Here is a 15,752-nt window from a genome sequence, read left to right on the forward strand (position 1 = left end):
CCTACTTCCCCCTCCCCTCTATTTGCTCTCTGGCAAATGCAGCACATCTGTGTAACAGGGTGAGCAGCGTCACTAGTCTCTCAGGGGACAGAAGACTGCAAAAGCCATGCTGTAGTGAGATTGTTGCAATCATGAACTCCACTAACATTCAGAAGGAGAAAGTGGCCATTGTTGGAGGTGGTCTGGTAAGAAACTCCCCCTTATCTCTGTTGTGGTTTGATTGTGTTTGCTCAGAAGGGATCCAGGACTGCGGCATGGGATGAGAACAGACTGCTGGGCAAGTCATTCTTAGCAAGACCTGAAAATGTGAAGAGCTGTAGCAAAGTGATTGGTGTTTGGGTTGTGTAACTGGTCAGTTCAGGCCCAGCTTTCAGAGTGAAAAGCATTGGGGAGGCTGCAGCTACCACTGATAAAACAGGACTCCTCCGGTCAAGGCAGCTGCCCCTGGGTGGGGCGTGATTGTTGGGAATAGCTGCTAGTGATAGTTGCAAGCATTTGAAATGCAACCAGCTCTTTTGCCTCTATTTGCTTGTCTGTGCCTAACAACTTGCTTTGTAAATGAAGGGAATAACCCCTCAGCTGGTGAGTTTAAACCTCACTGCTACTCTTTAACCCTCTGCCTTCATTAAGGCACCGGCTCTTTTCGAAGAAGCCTGGAAGCTAGAATGGGTTCAGTGGAGCTACTGCTGGGGCAGTGCCTAGCGTGTTTGTGCAGACAGGACTTTGCACCACAGGCATTGCTGTGTTTGCTGGGGCGAACCTTTCTACTGGGGAGCTGAGTGAGAGGCTGTTGAAGAGCCTCTTTTAGGCAGACAGAGCTTGTGAGCGAGTAACACTCTGGCCAGACAAGTGCCAGGATTGGGTGTGAAAAGCCACAGTTCTGGCTCCTCAGGCCACGTTCTGGCTCCTCAGAAAGCTTTACACAGCTCCCAGTCAGCTTCACACACACAGGGAACAAACTTGGAACCGAATACAACCCAGAACCGTGTCAGCAGGATTTGGCGTGTTGCCTAAATAACATTTAAACGACACATCCCATCCCCATTGCTCGGGGGTGGGGGGGCTGCCCGGAGCTGCTGGCTCTTCACTCCCCCCCTCCCCTCCTGTGAGAACGGCTTTGGGTTCCCGGGTGGGGGGGGGGGAGAAGAGAACTCTTCCTACAGCAGCTCTGATTGGTTGCTCTGCTCCAGGAGGCACAGCAGTTGGGCAGGTGGCCAATCAGAGGGAGTATTTCCCCCATGCAGGGCTCATATTTGCTAAGGAGCTGGAGCCTCTCGCATCATCACCAGGTGGTTCCAGCCCCAGCCAATCCTGTCGCCGCTGAAGCCTCGGGAGAGCTGGGAACAGGGTGGTGGGACATCCTATCTGAGTTGCAGTGCCCTGCCCTCTGCATGTGTGCAAACCTCCTCTGCACCCCATAGCCTCCCCCTTCACTCCCCCCCGCCCTCCCCCTCACTCCCCTTCCCTTGTCTCTCCAGTTAGCTGAGCCCCTCCTATTTACCCCCCCCCACCCAAAGAATAGTGGCACTAATGTGCATTTCGTGCCATCACACAAGTCACTCTGCTGGTGCAGTCCTCCCCCACGCTGGGTCTCCCTGGTCTAGTTAGATGGTATTGTCTGTTTCCTCGTGCTCCCCCAATCTGTCTGTATCCATGTGTTGTCTCTTGTCTTGTGCACATCGTGGGACAGGGACTGCCTTTGTTCTGCATTGGTGCAGCACCTAGCGCCGTGGGTGGCCTGGTTCAGGACTAGAGCCCCTACGTGACAGTAATACAAAGAAAGAAATAACCACAACAGTAATGAAATTCATGTCTCCTCCCCACTGTAAGTTAATCTCTATTTTCCTTGAACTTCAAATCAAATGCTGTAATATAAGGTATGTGGGGAACGGTAGCACGAAGGCAGATTTGACGTGTTTCCCAGATCTTTGCTCCTTGACTAGCCAGGTCAGTGGAACAGAGCCCTGTAACAGAGGGTCCGGGTTGTCTTCTGGCATGGATTTGTAGCAGACCTTGTGGAAAATACACAGGGCAATGATGATGGAATGCGGAAAACAAGGGCAGCAGCTGCGGACGCTTCCCAGGTTGTTAGGCACCTCTCCACCATCTGCCTTTCGCATGAAGCAGTCCTGTCTGTGCCTTCCAAGTGCTCAGTGCCCTGAAACCACCAGCCTCGGGCAGCACAGCACAGCCTTCCAGGGCTCCGCAGGTCTTACTCTCTGTACAGGTAGCGACAGGCACACGCCAATGCCTGAATACGTGGCATGTTTCCTACAGTGTCCAGCTCCTTATCCACCACACACTCACCGAATGACCAGGCCTGCTGTTCCCAAAGGAACAGGACATGCCAATTTGTGAGCTTCAACTCAGGGCCAGCACTTCGCTTAATACACCGGCACTGAGATATATTTGTAGTGGACAACAAGGCTACATTTATTATCAGACTAGAGACTCAAGTGATAGTGAGTAAGAATACTGGAAACAAAGGGTTACATATAAAACAAATCCTAACACGCTTTTTAAAGACTAGACGTAACTACCGAGTTACTCTCTTGTCTAAAAAAGCTTATCACAGTCCTCTCCAGTGTTTCCAACCAAGTCTGGCTGAGCCCCCTTTTTCATGAAGCAAAGTCACTGGCCTTTTACTTTCTCAGTGAAGGATGCCAGCGTGTCGTCTTTGCCTCACACATACGGTGGAGCAAACCTCTAATGTGCAGCTCCAGACAGGGTTCTCTCTCTCCCCTGCCCCTGCTGTTTTTCTCTTCCTGTTAGTTTCTCTTCTTGAAGTCCCCTCAAGCCGTCATTTGCATGCAGTGCAGACTGGTGATACGAGACTCATAGTGAATGAGACAATGCTGTGTCTACATACAAACTGATAGCTGGATAAACAGCTCTTGTCTGACAGAAAAGCTGTTTTTCACCTTTGCTGTGACCAGTACCTTGATACAGACTTTAAGAACATATCCAGTATCTGCACATACATTTCTTGATGCTATTCATAATCAGTGTGACTCCAGCTTTCACTTGAGATCATTCTTTGGTGAACAGGAATGTACACGGCAGACGCAGGAAATTCCTGTAACCGCTCTGCATGCCTTTGCCAATTGGCATTAAGAGGTTCTTAGTGTGACGGGTTGGATCACAGAAACCCCCTGGGGGTTGCCAAGACTACGTCTGCCCCTGCTCCCATGCCCTATCAGCTTAGGACTTCAGTGCCCTTCCTGGTTTGAGCCAGACCCACTAGCTTGCTGCAAACCCAGACCCAGGTCTGAACCACGTGCCACAGCTGTAGGCTTAACCTGAAAGCAGCTCACAGAAGTGTTCCTGCCTTTAACACTCAGATGCCCAACTCCCAATGGGGTCTAAACCCAAATAAATCCGTTCTACCCTATATAAAGCTTATACAGAGTAAACTCCATAAATTGTTCGCACTGATAGAGAGATGCACAGCTGTTTGCCCATCCAGGTATTAACACATACTCTGGGTTAATAAGTAAAAAGTGATTTTATTAAATACAGAGAGTAGGATTTAAATGGTTCCAAGTAGTAACAGACAGAACAAAGTGAATTACCAAGTAAAATAAAATAAAACATGCCAGTCTATGTCTAATACAGTAAGAAACTGAATACAGATAAGATCTCACCAGTTCCAGTAAGCTTCCTTTTACAGACTAATTTCCTTTTAGTCTGGGTCCAGCAATCACGCACCCCGCTTTGTTCCAGTGTCTTTCAGATACCTTTAGAGGTGGAGAGACACTCTCTTTAGCCAGCTGAAGACAAAATGGAGGGGTCTCCCACAGGCTTAAATAGACTTTCTCTTGTGGGTGGAGACCCCCTCCCCTCTCCTATGCAAAGTCCAGCTCCAAGATGCAGTTTTGGAGTCACCTGGGTGAGTCACATGTCCATGCATGACTGAGTTCCTACCAGCCAAGCCACATTCCTGGGAAAGCCCAGATGTGGATTGGTGTCTCCAAGTTCATTGCTAGCTTACGTGTTTCCTGATTGGGCACTTACTGAGAATAGTCTTTTCTCAGGAACCCGACCAACTGCTTCACTACACCCTACTTAGGATCAAACAAGTAGGCAGCCAGTATTCAAAACTTCAAATACAAAAATGAAATATGCATACAAATAGATTCAGTAGATCATAACCTTTACAGAGGTATGTTACATTGCATATGTAGCATATATATATATTCATAAGCATATTGGAGGTACCGTCACACTTAGGTCACAGCAACAGTCAAAAGCATGGTGTACGGGCAATATATGATCTAGATTTACCTTTGTAGCACTTTGTGCATCTAGGCAAAGTTAGCCAGTCATAGGTTCCCTGGAGTCAGTTCACAAGAGAAACACCCTAAATTCTCTCACGGTAGGTAAACAAGGGCTTGACCATTGGTGCAAACTCCAGCTTGCCCTGGCCTACATGTAGAAGTCAGCACTGGTGCAGTTACACTGCTTGCTGAATCAGGGGTGTGTGTGACTGAGTGTAGACAAGGCCTAAATTTCAGTGCAACTTAGGGTACGTCTACACTACGGGACTATTCCGAATTTGCATAAACCGGTTTTGTAAAACAGATTTTATAAAATGGAGTGTGCGCGGGCACACTAAACACATTAAATCGGTGGTGTGCGTCCACGGTCCGAGGCTAGCGTCGATTTCTGGAGCATTGCACTGTGGGTAGCTACTCCGTAGCTATCCCATAGTTCCCGCAGCCTCCCCCGCCCCCCCCACCCCTTTGAATTTCCGGGTTGAGAAATTCATTGTCGCGGGTGGTTCTGGGTAAATGTCGTCAGTCACTCCTTCCGCTGGGAAAGCAACGGCAGACAAGCATTTCATGCCTTTTTTCCCTGGATTGCCCTGGAAGATGCCATAGCATGGCAATCATGGAGCCTGTTTAGCCTTTTGTGACTGTCACCGTATGTGTACTAGATGCCGCTCACAGAGGCGATTCAGCAGCGCTACACAGCAGCATGCTTTTGCTTTTGCATGATAGCAGGGATGGTTATCAGCCATATTGTACCATCTACCATACCATAAATTGGTAATAAGATGATTGTGGCTACCAGTCCTTTTGCACTGTTCCATTTGCTGCTGTCATAAGTGCCCCTGGCTGCTCTTAGCCAGGGGCGCAAAAGCCAAAATTGGGAATGACTCCCTGAGTCAATCCCTCCTTTTTGGTATCTAAAAATAGAATCAGTCCTGCCTAGAATATGGGCAAGTCCCCTAGAATATGGGCAAGTCCCCTAGTCCTGCCTAGAATATGGGCAAGTGTACTAGAGAACCACCAAGGGGACTTGCCCTAGAATATGGGCAAGTCCCCTAGTCCTGCCTAGAATATGGGCAAGTGTACTAGAGAACCACTGTATCATAGAACCAAAGAGCACAGCTGCTCTGTGTCAGATCCTGCAGAAATTATGAGCTGTATTCTATTCACAGGGGGTGCTCCTGCAACAACCCCACCTGTTGATTCCGTTCTTCCCTCAGCCTTCCTGGGCTACCGTAGCATTGTCCCCCCACTTGTGTGATGAAGTAATAAAGAATGCAGGAATAAGACACAGTGATTTGTTAGATATGAGTGATATGAGTGGAAGGCAGCCTCCAGCTGCTATGATAGTCCAGACAGGACAGTAAGGAGTGTGTAGGAGAGGAGCCCAGCATCCCTCTGCTAGTTCAGGGGCACTTGAATCTTTTCTTTACACATGAAGGGTGGGGGCTGATGGAGCTCAGCTCCCTGTTTCTATGACGATGATGGTTATCAGCCATATTGCACCATCTACCATGAAAAATTAGGACCAAGCCCCTTGATCGACCTAACAGATGCTGGTCATCATGGTTACCAGTCCTTTTGCACTGCCCCTTTTGCCAATAGGCTGATGACAAGGACGGATACCAGTCGTATTGTACCATCAGTCAGCCATAGCGTGGGGGGAGCAAGGATGTTGGTGTTGAGTGCTGCACCATCGCGTCTATCTGCAGCATTCATTAAAGATAGGGTGACATGTAAAAGAGTCAAGAGAGGATTGTTTTCCCTTTCACTTCTGGGGGTGGGTGGGGGGGTGCGTAAATTGCTGAGCTATACCCTGACCCACCGCGGACACTGTTTTTGACCCTAGAAGCATTTGGAGCTCAGCCAAGAATGCAAATGCTTTTCAGAGACTGCAGGAACTGTGGGATAGCTTGAGTCCTCCAGTCCATGAGCGTCCATTTGATTCTTTGGCTTTCCGTTACGCTTGTCACGCAGCAGTGCGCTGAGTCCCTGCTATGGCATCTGTCTGGAGATATTTAAAAAATGATTTTGAATGTCGTCTTCTGTAACGGAGCTCTGATAGAACAGATTTGCCTGCCCTTACAGCGATCACTGATTAACTGCATCACCACCCGTGCTGATCAGAGCTCCACGCTGGGTAAACAGGAAATATTCAAAAGTTCGCGGGGCTTTTCCTGTCTACCTGGCCACTGCATCCGAGTTCAGAATGCTGTCCAGAGCGGTCACTGGTGCACTGTGGGATACTGCCCAGAGGCCAATACCGTCGATCAGCGGCCACACTAACCCTAATCCGATATGGTAATATCGATACTAGCGTTACTCCTCTCGTTAGGGAGGAGTACAGAAACCGGTTTAAAGAGCCATTAAAATCGATATAAGGTGCCTCCTAGTGTGGACGGTTGTGGCGTTAAATCGGTTTTACGCTCCTAAAACCGGTTTAAACGCGTAGTGTAGACCAGGGCTCCGTGTGTAGGGAGCTTTGGTTGGGAACTTTGACCACGAGTCCTAGCTACCCTGTATGCATGTTAGGGATTCTAGGGCACCTTTCCTAGGAGAAGAGGTCACTCGGGTACATGATCAAGATGCCCCGTGTCCTGCTGAGCTGTGTACCAGTTGGTTGTCACCGTCTCCTCTATAAGAAGCTGCCTGTCAGTGATGCTGCATGTTTATAATTGCAAAGCACATTCAGAGTCTCTGCAAGGAAATTGTTCTATAACTGTAACATATTTCTGTAACTCTCTTGTAGGTGGGTGCTTTAAATGTCTGTTTCTTTGCAAGAAGAGGGTTCCAAGTTGATATGTATGAAGCCAGAGAAGGTGAGCCCCGATTTACTATAATTACACTATTAATAATCTGATAAAAGGGGGTGAGGTGGGGAGGGGAAAGGAATGTTATGGGCAAAGACTGTGGAACAAACAGAATCTGAAAATGAGTCTTTAGAATATTTCCTTAGGTTCGCTCTGAATAGAAGTGATTGCAACGCTAGCATTTACTCTGCAATGCGCCTTTCCCAATGTGCCGGTAACATGATGAACCCAGCTGTCAGAACTGTGGCACTTACAGGTGCCCTTCTTTTTATGCACCTATTGTAAGGGCTGATCTGAACACCCAAGTTTGAACATTGGGCTCCTTACAGGATGTGCATCTTGATGCAGAAGCTGTACCAGAACATTGGCAGTGAATGATTGATTCACTCTGTAGAATTATTTGCTGACTCTCTGGGTTTGTCAAGGCTGAAGGTCGTGCAAGGTTTGAATACTCCATTCCCCTCATTCCCAGTGCTATGTGGAGAAAGAGCTGCAAGAGGCACAGATGCTGGAAGAGAAAGTTATTGCACCCAGGGCTTGTGTTTAACTTTTAAAGGTAACAAGTCCTCTAACAAGTTTTCACTAAGGACGAGGCTAGTGGTAACGGTGACTAAAGACTCGTATACACAAAGCATCAGGAAAAAAGAGGATATGCTCATACGAGTGAATGAATACCCAGTAGTGCTGAGTCAGTTTCTCAACTACAGCAGTGAGCCGACAAAGTCTTTGCACTTCCTAGAGGCTCACAGATGTGCTATAACCCATACATGCTGTTGTCAGAAGTGCTACCGGTGTGGTGCTCTGCTCTCTCCAATGTTGATATCACTCGGCTGTGTGCGTGAGTTCCCTCTGTGTGCTGCCCCAGCTCTGCGCAGATAGCTGACACAGCAGACCCGACGAGAACCCCCAATAACCACAGAGTCCAGTAAGATGCAAAGCCACGTCGACTAGGTTTATTGCGACCTCGGACACAATGGCAGTTCCCTGTAGGTTTCTTAGCCTAACTCAGGGCATCCTACGAGAAAGTGCCTCTTGGCAACGGACCTGGCTCAGTCAGTGGTGGGACTTTCCACTGCCCCCTCGGCCGGACAAAGACAGCGCCCCAGGGATATATCTTATACACAGATACAAACAAGTTACACATCACACCTGACGTATAGAGGTGCCACCCCTCTACGCAGCAAGGTACAACCCCTCTACGTAGTAAGGTGCCGCCTCTCACCTTGTACATATTGGTTCGATCAAAACAACTCTATCCATCATATTAATCTTTTGCCCCTGCCATTGGGAAGGGTCAGCCTGTTTGTTATCTGTGTGGAATGTGCAAGTATGTGAATGTCCTGATATCTAGTGTTCAGTACCTTTTAGGTACGTATCTTCTTGCAGCATCAGCCCTTTCCTTGCCAGCTTCTGTGAGCAGGGCCTACCTCTGGCTCACAGCTTAACTTTGCTTTATGTTAGCAAAGTCTTGACCATTACTTTAGTTCAGGCCTCAGGCCTCATACCGGGCCTCTGATACCAAGGTTTATATCTTAGGGCCTCCTCTTACTACACATGCATCTAACTGATTGGCAAAAGACCAGCTAATATTAGAGGGATATGGATAAAACCTTGTTTTTTGCAATTCCTGACAGTACTGTCTCAGCTGATGGTGCAACATAAGGCAAGTTGCAGCCAGGACCGGCTCTAGGCACCGGCAAACCAAGCATGTGCTTGGGGCGGCATTCTGGGAGGTTTTTTTTTTTTGCTTGGGGTGGCAAAAATCCTAGAGCGGGCCCTGGCTGCAGCAAATAGTGCCACAGTGCATGCCCTCTTCCCTGGAGATGTTATGAGCAGCTCTGGTATATTTTTGCTGAGGAAGGGGACCCCTCTTCCCCCAGAGGCAAACACATGCACTACCCTGGTTCATTTCCAAAAAAATTGCAAAGATTACTGGTTACTTAAAAGCCATTAAGCAAAACTAGGAAAGTGGAGTATGGTTACACCATAGCTTTTGCGACTGGACACCTATAATAGTAGATAGTGCGAAAAGTATTCAGAATAGACTGAAAAAAATAAACGTGTGATATTTATTGGCTTGGGTTCTCCTGTACCAGGAACTAGAAGTTGACTTTAAAAATCACGTCTGATGGAACCCCATTACACGCTGCTGATGCTATGCTGCTTCTCCTTTAAACCAGAGTCCAGGTCAGCTGAGTAGTCGTACGTCGTCACGAAGCTTAGTACTGAGCATAACTTGTCTTACCGGGGCCGTTTCAGGCTCCAATGGAGCTACTCAAAGCGCCACCCCTCAGTACTGAATGTTTGCAGGATTACACTCTTAGGCTGCAAAAGCACCCTAGGTTTGTCCCATCCTTGTCCAAGTTAACCTTGTGCATGTTCCAGAACCACTCTGCAAAGGGACTCTGCTCATGGTGGGCAAGACTTGCCGCAAGCCAGGGCTGAGGCAGTTTGGCAGTTACCCGGGGAAGCTTGCACAGCCCTAGCTCAAACCTAATGCTCTGCAGACCTGGAGGTGGAATGGTGCCAGCTTCCCAGGAGGAACTAATGTACTGACTCTCTGTCACAGTGCGGGAACCGCCATGGGCTGGGGGACCTCACCTTGCACAGAAGTAACACCAGGCACATGTTAACATCCGGTCTCCCAGCTCACCTGAAACCGTAGGATTCAGGTAGGGTGCTCCGGACAAACACATTCAGCCAGGCATGCTTCAGCCTGGGTGTGAACACTGAAGACACCACAGATGTTTAACCAGCACCTAATCCAGGCAAAGATCAGGGGCTCGTCCGTCCAGGGGAGTTAGTAAAGCTGATTTGCCTCCCAGAGCTTTTGACTCCTCTATGCTGTCCTAGGACATGCTGGAAACTAAGTGCCCAGCTACAAGGCCAAGGTGCCAATGTGTTGGGAAAAATACACAACCACGGGATGGGCCCTACCATTGATGGGCCCCCAATTGCCCCTCTGTTCCCACGCGGCCTGAGAACATCACCAGCTTCGCTGTAGGACACTGACAGAGGATGGGGATGCTGGGGGTGCCAAACCCATTCTGAATCCATTCCTCAGCAGCACAAAGACTGTGCACAGGGCTGTACCTCTTTGGTAAAAGACTTTGCAAGGACTCCCACTCTCAGCCCTGAGCTGTTCTGCACAGTGCTGTGGCCAGGCATCCCAGCCTGCATAATTCAGCTGGTGGAGCCACGCGCTGATGGCTGTGGAGAGGTCTCGATATGCTTCGCTGAGAAAATGAGTCCTATTCAACTGGGCCACAACGCAGCAGAAAACTCTGAGACCGAGATCCCCCAGTGCACATTCAACCAAAGAGGAAGTGAGTCTGGTTTGGTTTGATTCCCCTTGCTTTATCCATGCTGATCAGCCACCCCTAAAAACAGCTAACCAAGCCTCTATAATGCTGCTGCTTTTTGCTGCACAGCTGGGATGGGGCCGGTGGCTCCTTCCCCTCAGCATTCAATCGCAGTCTAGTGTCCCTGTCTAGCTATTGTCCACAGGGCCGGCTCTAGACCCCAGCGCGCCAAGCGCACGCTTGGGGCAGCATCCCGCGGGACGGCGGCAGGCGGCTCCGGAGGACCTTTTGCAGACATGCCTGCGGAGGGTCCGCTGGTCCCGCGGCTTCGGTGGAGCATCCGCAGGCATGCCTGCAAGAGGGCCACCGGAGCCGCGGGACCGGCGACCACCAGAGCGCCCCCTGCGGCGTGCCGCCCTGCTTGGGGCGGCGCAAATCCTAGAGCCGCCTCTGATTGTCCAGTCCACCTCCTAAGCTCTTCCAATGGACTTTTTCCAAATGCTGCCTTGACTGGCTCTTCTCCAGCTCTCTGTGGGGTCCCTTTCAGCATGGCTTCTGCCCTAGGCAGGCCTCAGAGCCCACTCTCCACAACGCTGCCCATCTCCCTGAGCTAGGCCAGGAGAGCGGCCGCCCGTTCCCACAGGGCTGGGGGCAGCCAGATGCTCATTGGCTGCTCTCAGCTCTGCTGGCATAAGCTGAATTGCAGAGGAAATGGACATACTGAACGCAGCATAAAAGAGAACTTGGTTTTTATATCCAGGGTTTCATGTTACTCAGCTCCAGCCACAGCTGTGGAGGGAGCGTCCATCTGCTTCTGTAAAAGCCGACAACACACAAAAAGGTGGTTTACCACTAATAGTGCAGCTGTCAAAAACTAACAGTTCAAACAGATTCAAAGCAATGGCTGAATTGACTCACTCCGGGGTGTGCTGGGCTGGTGCTGCAGTCTGGGAGCACCTTTGGTACCTCGCTCAGGCACCAGGCACACACACAAAAACACTGACTTGAAATTACAGCTACACTCGTGAAGCAAAGCCAACCCCAAATCTCTGTCACACCCTCTTCAGCCCTCCAGCATCGCTGAACTGCCACCCTCAGAGAGCCACGGTCACAGCCTGGGGGGGTGGGGGGGTTACTCTGGTTCCTCAATGGGAGAATCAAGAGGATAGTTCACCTTGAAAACAGGCCGCTACTGACCAGCTCCACTCAGTCAACCTCCCTCTGGAGCCACTGGGACCTGGGCCAAGCATGGGCTGCAGGACTGGGCTCCCCTCACACAGCAGCGTGAAACGTGCGTGCTTTAAGGGCTCGAAGTGACGAGGAGTCTTTCCATTGCCTGGGCCCAGGCCCCTGGAGTCTGCGTCTGCTGCCTTACTCAGGCCGAGTGGCCCTTTGTCCTGCGAGTAAGGCCCTGGGTTTCATGGGGCGAGTCCTGCTCAGCTGGGGGAAAGGGGGCAAGGTCAGGTCCGTAGTAGGCTGTGTACTTGCGCTCCAGGAAGCGAGGAGTGTGCCAGTCTCCCTGGGGAGGGGTGGGGGGAGGTGCCACTGGGCTGGGAGGCAGACAGCGTGGTGGGGGCCAGTCTCCTGCCATGGCGTAGCCCCCTCAGGTCACAAGCACACGTCTCCGGGATGGCGTTGGAGCAAACCACCAGGACTGCCGCTGGTGGGAAGTGTTTGTGCTGCTGCAGGAAGCTCAGTCGTGGAAGCTGTGTGTCAATAGACTCCTGGTCTCGTCGGAGGCTAGTGTAAAGCTTAGACTCCTGCCTGGCTAGCCTCATGCCGTGTGCACGGCCTCTCCTCTGCGCGCGAGCCGGGGCCGCCCAAGGGACGAACTGCAGCTGCTGTTTCCTTTCAGATATCCGCGTCGCCAGAGCCGCTCGGGGCCGGAGCATTAACTTGGCGCTGTCCCACCGAGGACGCCAGGCGCTCAAGGCCATTGGGATGGAAGAGCAGGTAGCCTCACTGCCTCCCTCGAGTATTTTTAAGCGAATGCCTGATGACCTGTTGTCAAGCACAGGTTTCATTTCAGTTGCTGTCTGGCTGGGAGCAGCTGGAAGCCCTAGGGACAGGCCTCACACTGCCCGGGAGACGTTAACACACCAAAGCTGGTCACTGGCACGGCCTCCTGAGATAATCACCACTGGCGCTCCTCTGCTGCAGGGCACCGGCCCCTGGCTGGGCGAGTCCCGTTTCCCCGGGCGCAGGCGTGTGCTGAGGCCATGCCGCTGTGGAAGCCAGGTGGGGGCAGTGGTGCCAGGGAGCAGAACAGTGGGGCTGATTTTCAGGTCTAGGCCCCAAGACAGCCAGGGATAGAGCTGAATCCTCAGCCCAGGGCCTGCTGCAAAGGCCATGGAAATCAGAGCCTTTCCACAGACCTCGCTGGGCTTTGGCTCAGGCCCGTGGCGTGCCATGAGCTCCACGCAGCCTGCTTGGGTGCAAGCCCTGCCCCCGCCGGAGTGGGGTCTAGCTGCCGCTGCTCCGGCTTGTGCCGTTTCAGATCCGAGGGGAGAATAGAGCCCAGGTCATGCACAGCTCGTATCCCAGTGCCGCACCTTGGCTCGTGTTCCCGCACAGGCACTGGGGGCTTTACAGACCTTTTCTAGCCAAACCAACTTGCCAGGGATTTTTATTAGAAGGAGCTGGCAGCTAATTGTCTCAGTGAGATGCAGCGGTTTTATAGCGTAGCACCTCTGTGACGGAGCAGGCAGTGGGGAGGAGCGACCTGGGGATGTGGCAGGGGAGTTTTACTGGGACTGTCTGCATTGGGGATGGGATAGCAGGGGGTGACTTCACTTGAGGGATGATACCTGAGCCTGTAACCTGAGAACCTTGAGCTGCCCTGCACGTCGCAGGTCCCCTTGCTTTTTGTCCACCAACCATAGCCTCAGGTTGGATGGGCACTGTTCAGACAGTTGCTCCAGTACAAGCAGGTTAAGCAAGTCCTCCTTAGTTTGAGTCCCATCTGCCCACTTGTGGGCGTATCCCCGCATCTGGAGGACCAGTTCTAGATATGTGACATCAGGAGTTTTCCAGTACATCTTGGGAGTCAGCCCAAACTCGTGTAGCAGAGCTTTTTTGGACGGTTCCTAGTCCCCTGCCTCTGCCCCTTTCATTCGGCTGTACATCCCTATGGCCTTGGGGTCCAGTAAGGGGGTGAGAAACTGGAACCTGTCTGCAGGGTCAACCCTGTGCAGCTCGCAGGCATTCAGGAAGTCATCCATGTCCTCCCCTTCCTTACGCCGGGCCAGGACGCACTTATCAAATCTGCATGCAGTCCTGGGTCCCCCATCACTCACCGCAGCCGGGGGCTCGCTGCTCCTCAGCCTTGCCTCCTCCAGCTCATGCTGTCTCTGCTTCTTCTTCTCCGCCAGTTCCTGCTGCTTCAACTCCAGCTCTTTCAGTTTTATCTCCCTCTCCCATTCCAGCCTCCTCAGTGCCAGGGACGGGGAACTCCGCTGGGAGGATCCCCTGCTGGCTGCAGGGGTCACGGTGCCCTTGGTATTCGCTGGGCTTCTCACAGCCCTTCCCTTAGGCATAGGTAGGAGGGGTCCCGGGATGCCCTCAGCAGCCGTCTGACCACTTCCAGCTGGGACAGATACTGGTACCTGACCTGCATCTGCCAGGCTGCTTCCCTCAGAGACAGGGATCAGTTCATTCGAGCGGTCTCCCTCCTCCAGCTGGGCAATCAGCTGTTCTTTGGTGAGCCTCCCAATGCGCAGCCCCCTCTGCCTGCACAGCTCCACCAGGTTGCTCTTAAGGTGCTTCTTATACATCTTCCTGCTGGCCACTCACAGGCCTGGGTGCTCTCAGCTCCCCATGGTTTCCAGGAGGAACCCCTAGTGCGCCAGCCCTTCTCCAAGTCACCACCTCTCTCCCAGGGTCAAGCCGCAGGCTCCTCCGCCCTGAGCCTGCTCATTGCAGTCCCCAGAGGGACCCCAATACTGCAACAGCCCTTCTCGCTAGTCACACACTCCCAGGGGTTAAGCGTAGCTCCTTCGCCCCCTGAAACTGCTCCTCTCTGAATCTTCAGCACACCTGGTCCTCATCAATCCCCCTTCATTCTACTGCTCCCCAGTCACTTACTGCAGGAAGCGCCATTCACGGGGTGCAGTACATCCCACTGCTACCACCAGTTGTCATGGAGTGTGGGGGAGTCAGGGCCCTGCACTGTCACTTCCTGCGATTCACCATGACTCTCAGCCAGCCAGTAAAATGGAAGGTTTATTAGACGACAGGAACACAATTCCAAACAGAGCTTGTAGGTACAACCAGGACCCCTCAGTCAGGTCCTGCTGGGGGGGAGGGAGCTTAGACCCCAGCCTTGGGGTTCCCTCCGTTTCCGCAGACCGATCCCAACTGAAACCCCCTCCAGCCGTCTCACCCAGCCTTCCCCCAGCTCCTCCTTCAGCCTTTGTCCAGTTTCCCAGGCAAAGGTGTCACCTGGCCCTAACCCCGTTCCTGGCTCAGGTATCATCCCTCAAGTGAAGTCACCCCCTGCTATCCCACCCCCAATGCAGACAGTCCCAGTAAAACTCCCCTGCGACATCCCCAGGTCAATCCTCCCCACTGCCTGCTCCGTCACAAGAACACACATTGCCAGGGCCAGATTAGGGATCCCTGACTCGCTAGGCCTAGGTCCCACTGGACTTAATGGGCTTCAGGGAGTCACACACTGGCCCCTCAGCCTCAGTAGCGGAGCTGAAGGTAATGGAAGTCTCTTACCTTTTGATTTCAGATTGTGGCCAAAGGCATCCCCATGCGGGCCAGGAGGATACACACGCCCTCAGGAAAAACATATTCCATCCCCTATGGAACAAAGAGCCAGGTATTTTCCTTGCACAGATGCCCTGGGGGGAGGGGCCTTTGTTTACGTTCACTGGACGGGTGTTACAGCACTTTGTGATGGTCAGTAATCGCATTCAGCGGGTGTGGATGAAAGGATGCCCTGGGGAGCGAGTTAACAGTAATTATGCACAAAACCTTCCTTATCCCCCTCTCTGCATTTTCCATTGCACCCTGTCTTGCTGGGGCTGGGCTCTGAGCCCTCAGGGAAGGGACTGCACCTTCAGCACCATAATGATAGAACAAAGTCCATATTTTGGCTGTTTTGCCTCTAGTGCAAAATATATCTTGTGGCCAAGGGACATTATAATGTTTTTTGCAATCATAAAACACAAATATTTTAACTTCTCTGAGTCCTCACAAAAACTGTCCTAATGGTTTGAGTCTCACAATCCAACTGTGTAAACATGGCTTCAATTTCCTATGCCTTGCGATCCCCCCCGGTGGGCCCACCCCATTCCCATCTCCTCTCAGCCACCGGCCCTGACACTCAGTCTTTCTGCTCCACCACATTCTTTCTCCCTGCT

The 15,752-nt window shown here is 51.7% G+C and overlaps 1 protein-coding gene across 1 annotated transcript in view; it reads left to right on the forward strand.

Annotated features, from left to right (window-relative positions):
- The first annotated feature begins 15 nt into the window (after nt 1-15).
- The window catches only part of KMO (kynurenine 3-monooxygenase), a 43,550-nt gene continuing 27,813 nt past the window's right edge, over nt 16-15,752 (forward strand). Inside the window, exons 1-4 of the mRNA XM_045032452.1 lie at nt 16-185; nt 7,021-7,090; nt 12,239-12,336; nt 15,119-15,208. Coding sequence (XP_044888387.1) covers nt 132-185; nt 7,021-7,090; nt 12,239-12,336; nt 15,119-15,208 — 312 coding nt within the window. The 5' untranslated portion in view covers nt 16-131. The remainder of the gene's footprint in view (nt 186-7,020; nt 7,091-12,238; nt 12,337-15,118; nt 15,209-15,752) is intronic.

The sequence above is a fragment of the Mauremys mutica genome, chromosome 10 (assembly GCF_020497125.1).
Source record: "Mauremys mutica isolate MM-2020 ecotype Southern chromosome 10, ASM2049712v1, whole genome shotgun sequence".
Taxonomy (NCBI): domain Eukaryota; kingdom Metazoa; phylum Chordata; order Testudines; family Geoemydidae; genus Mauremys; species Mauremys mutica.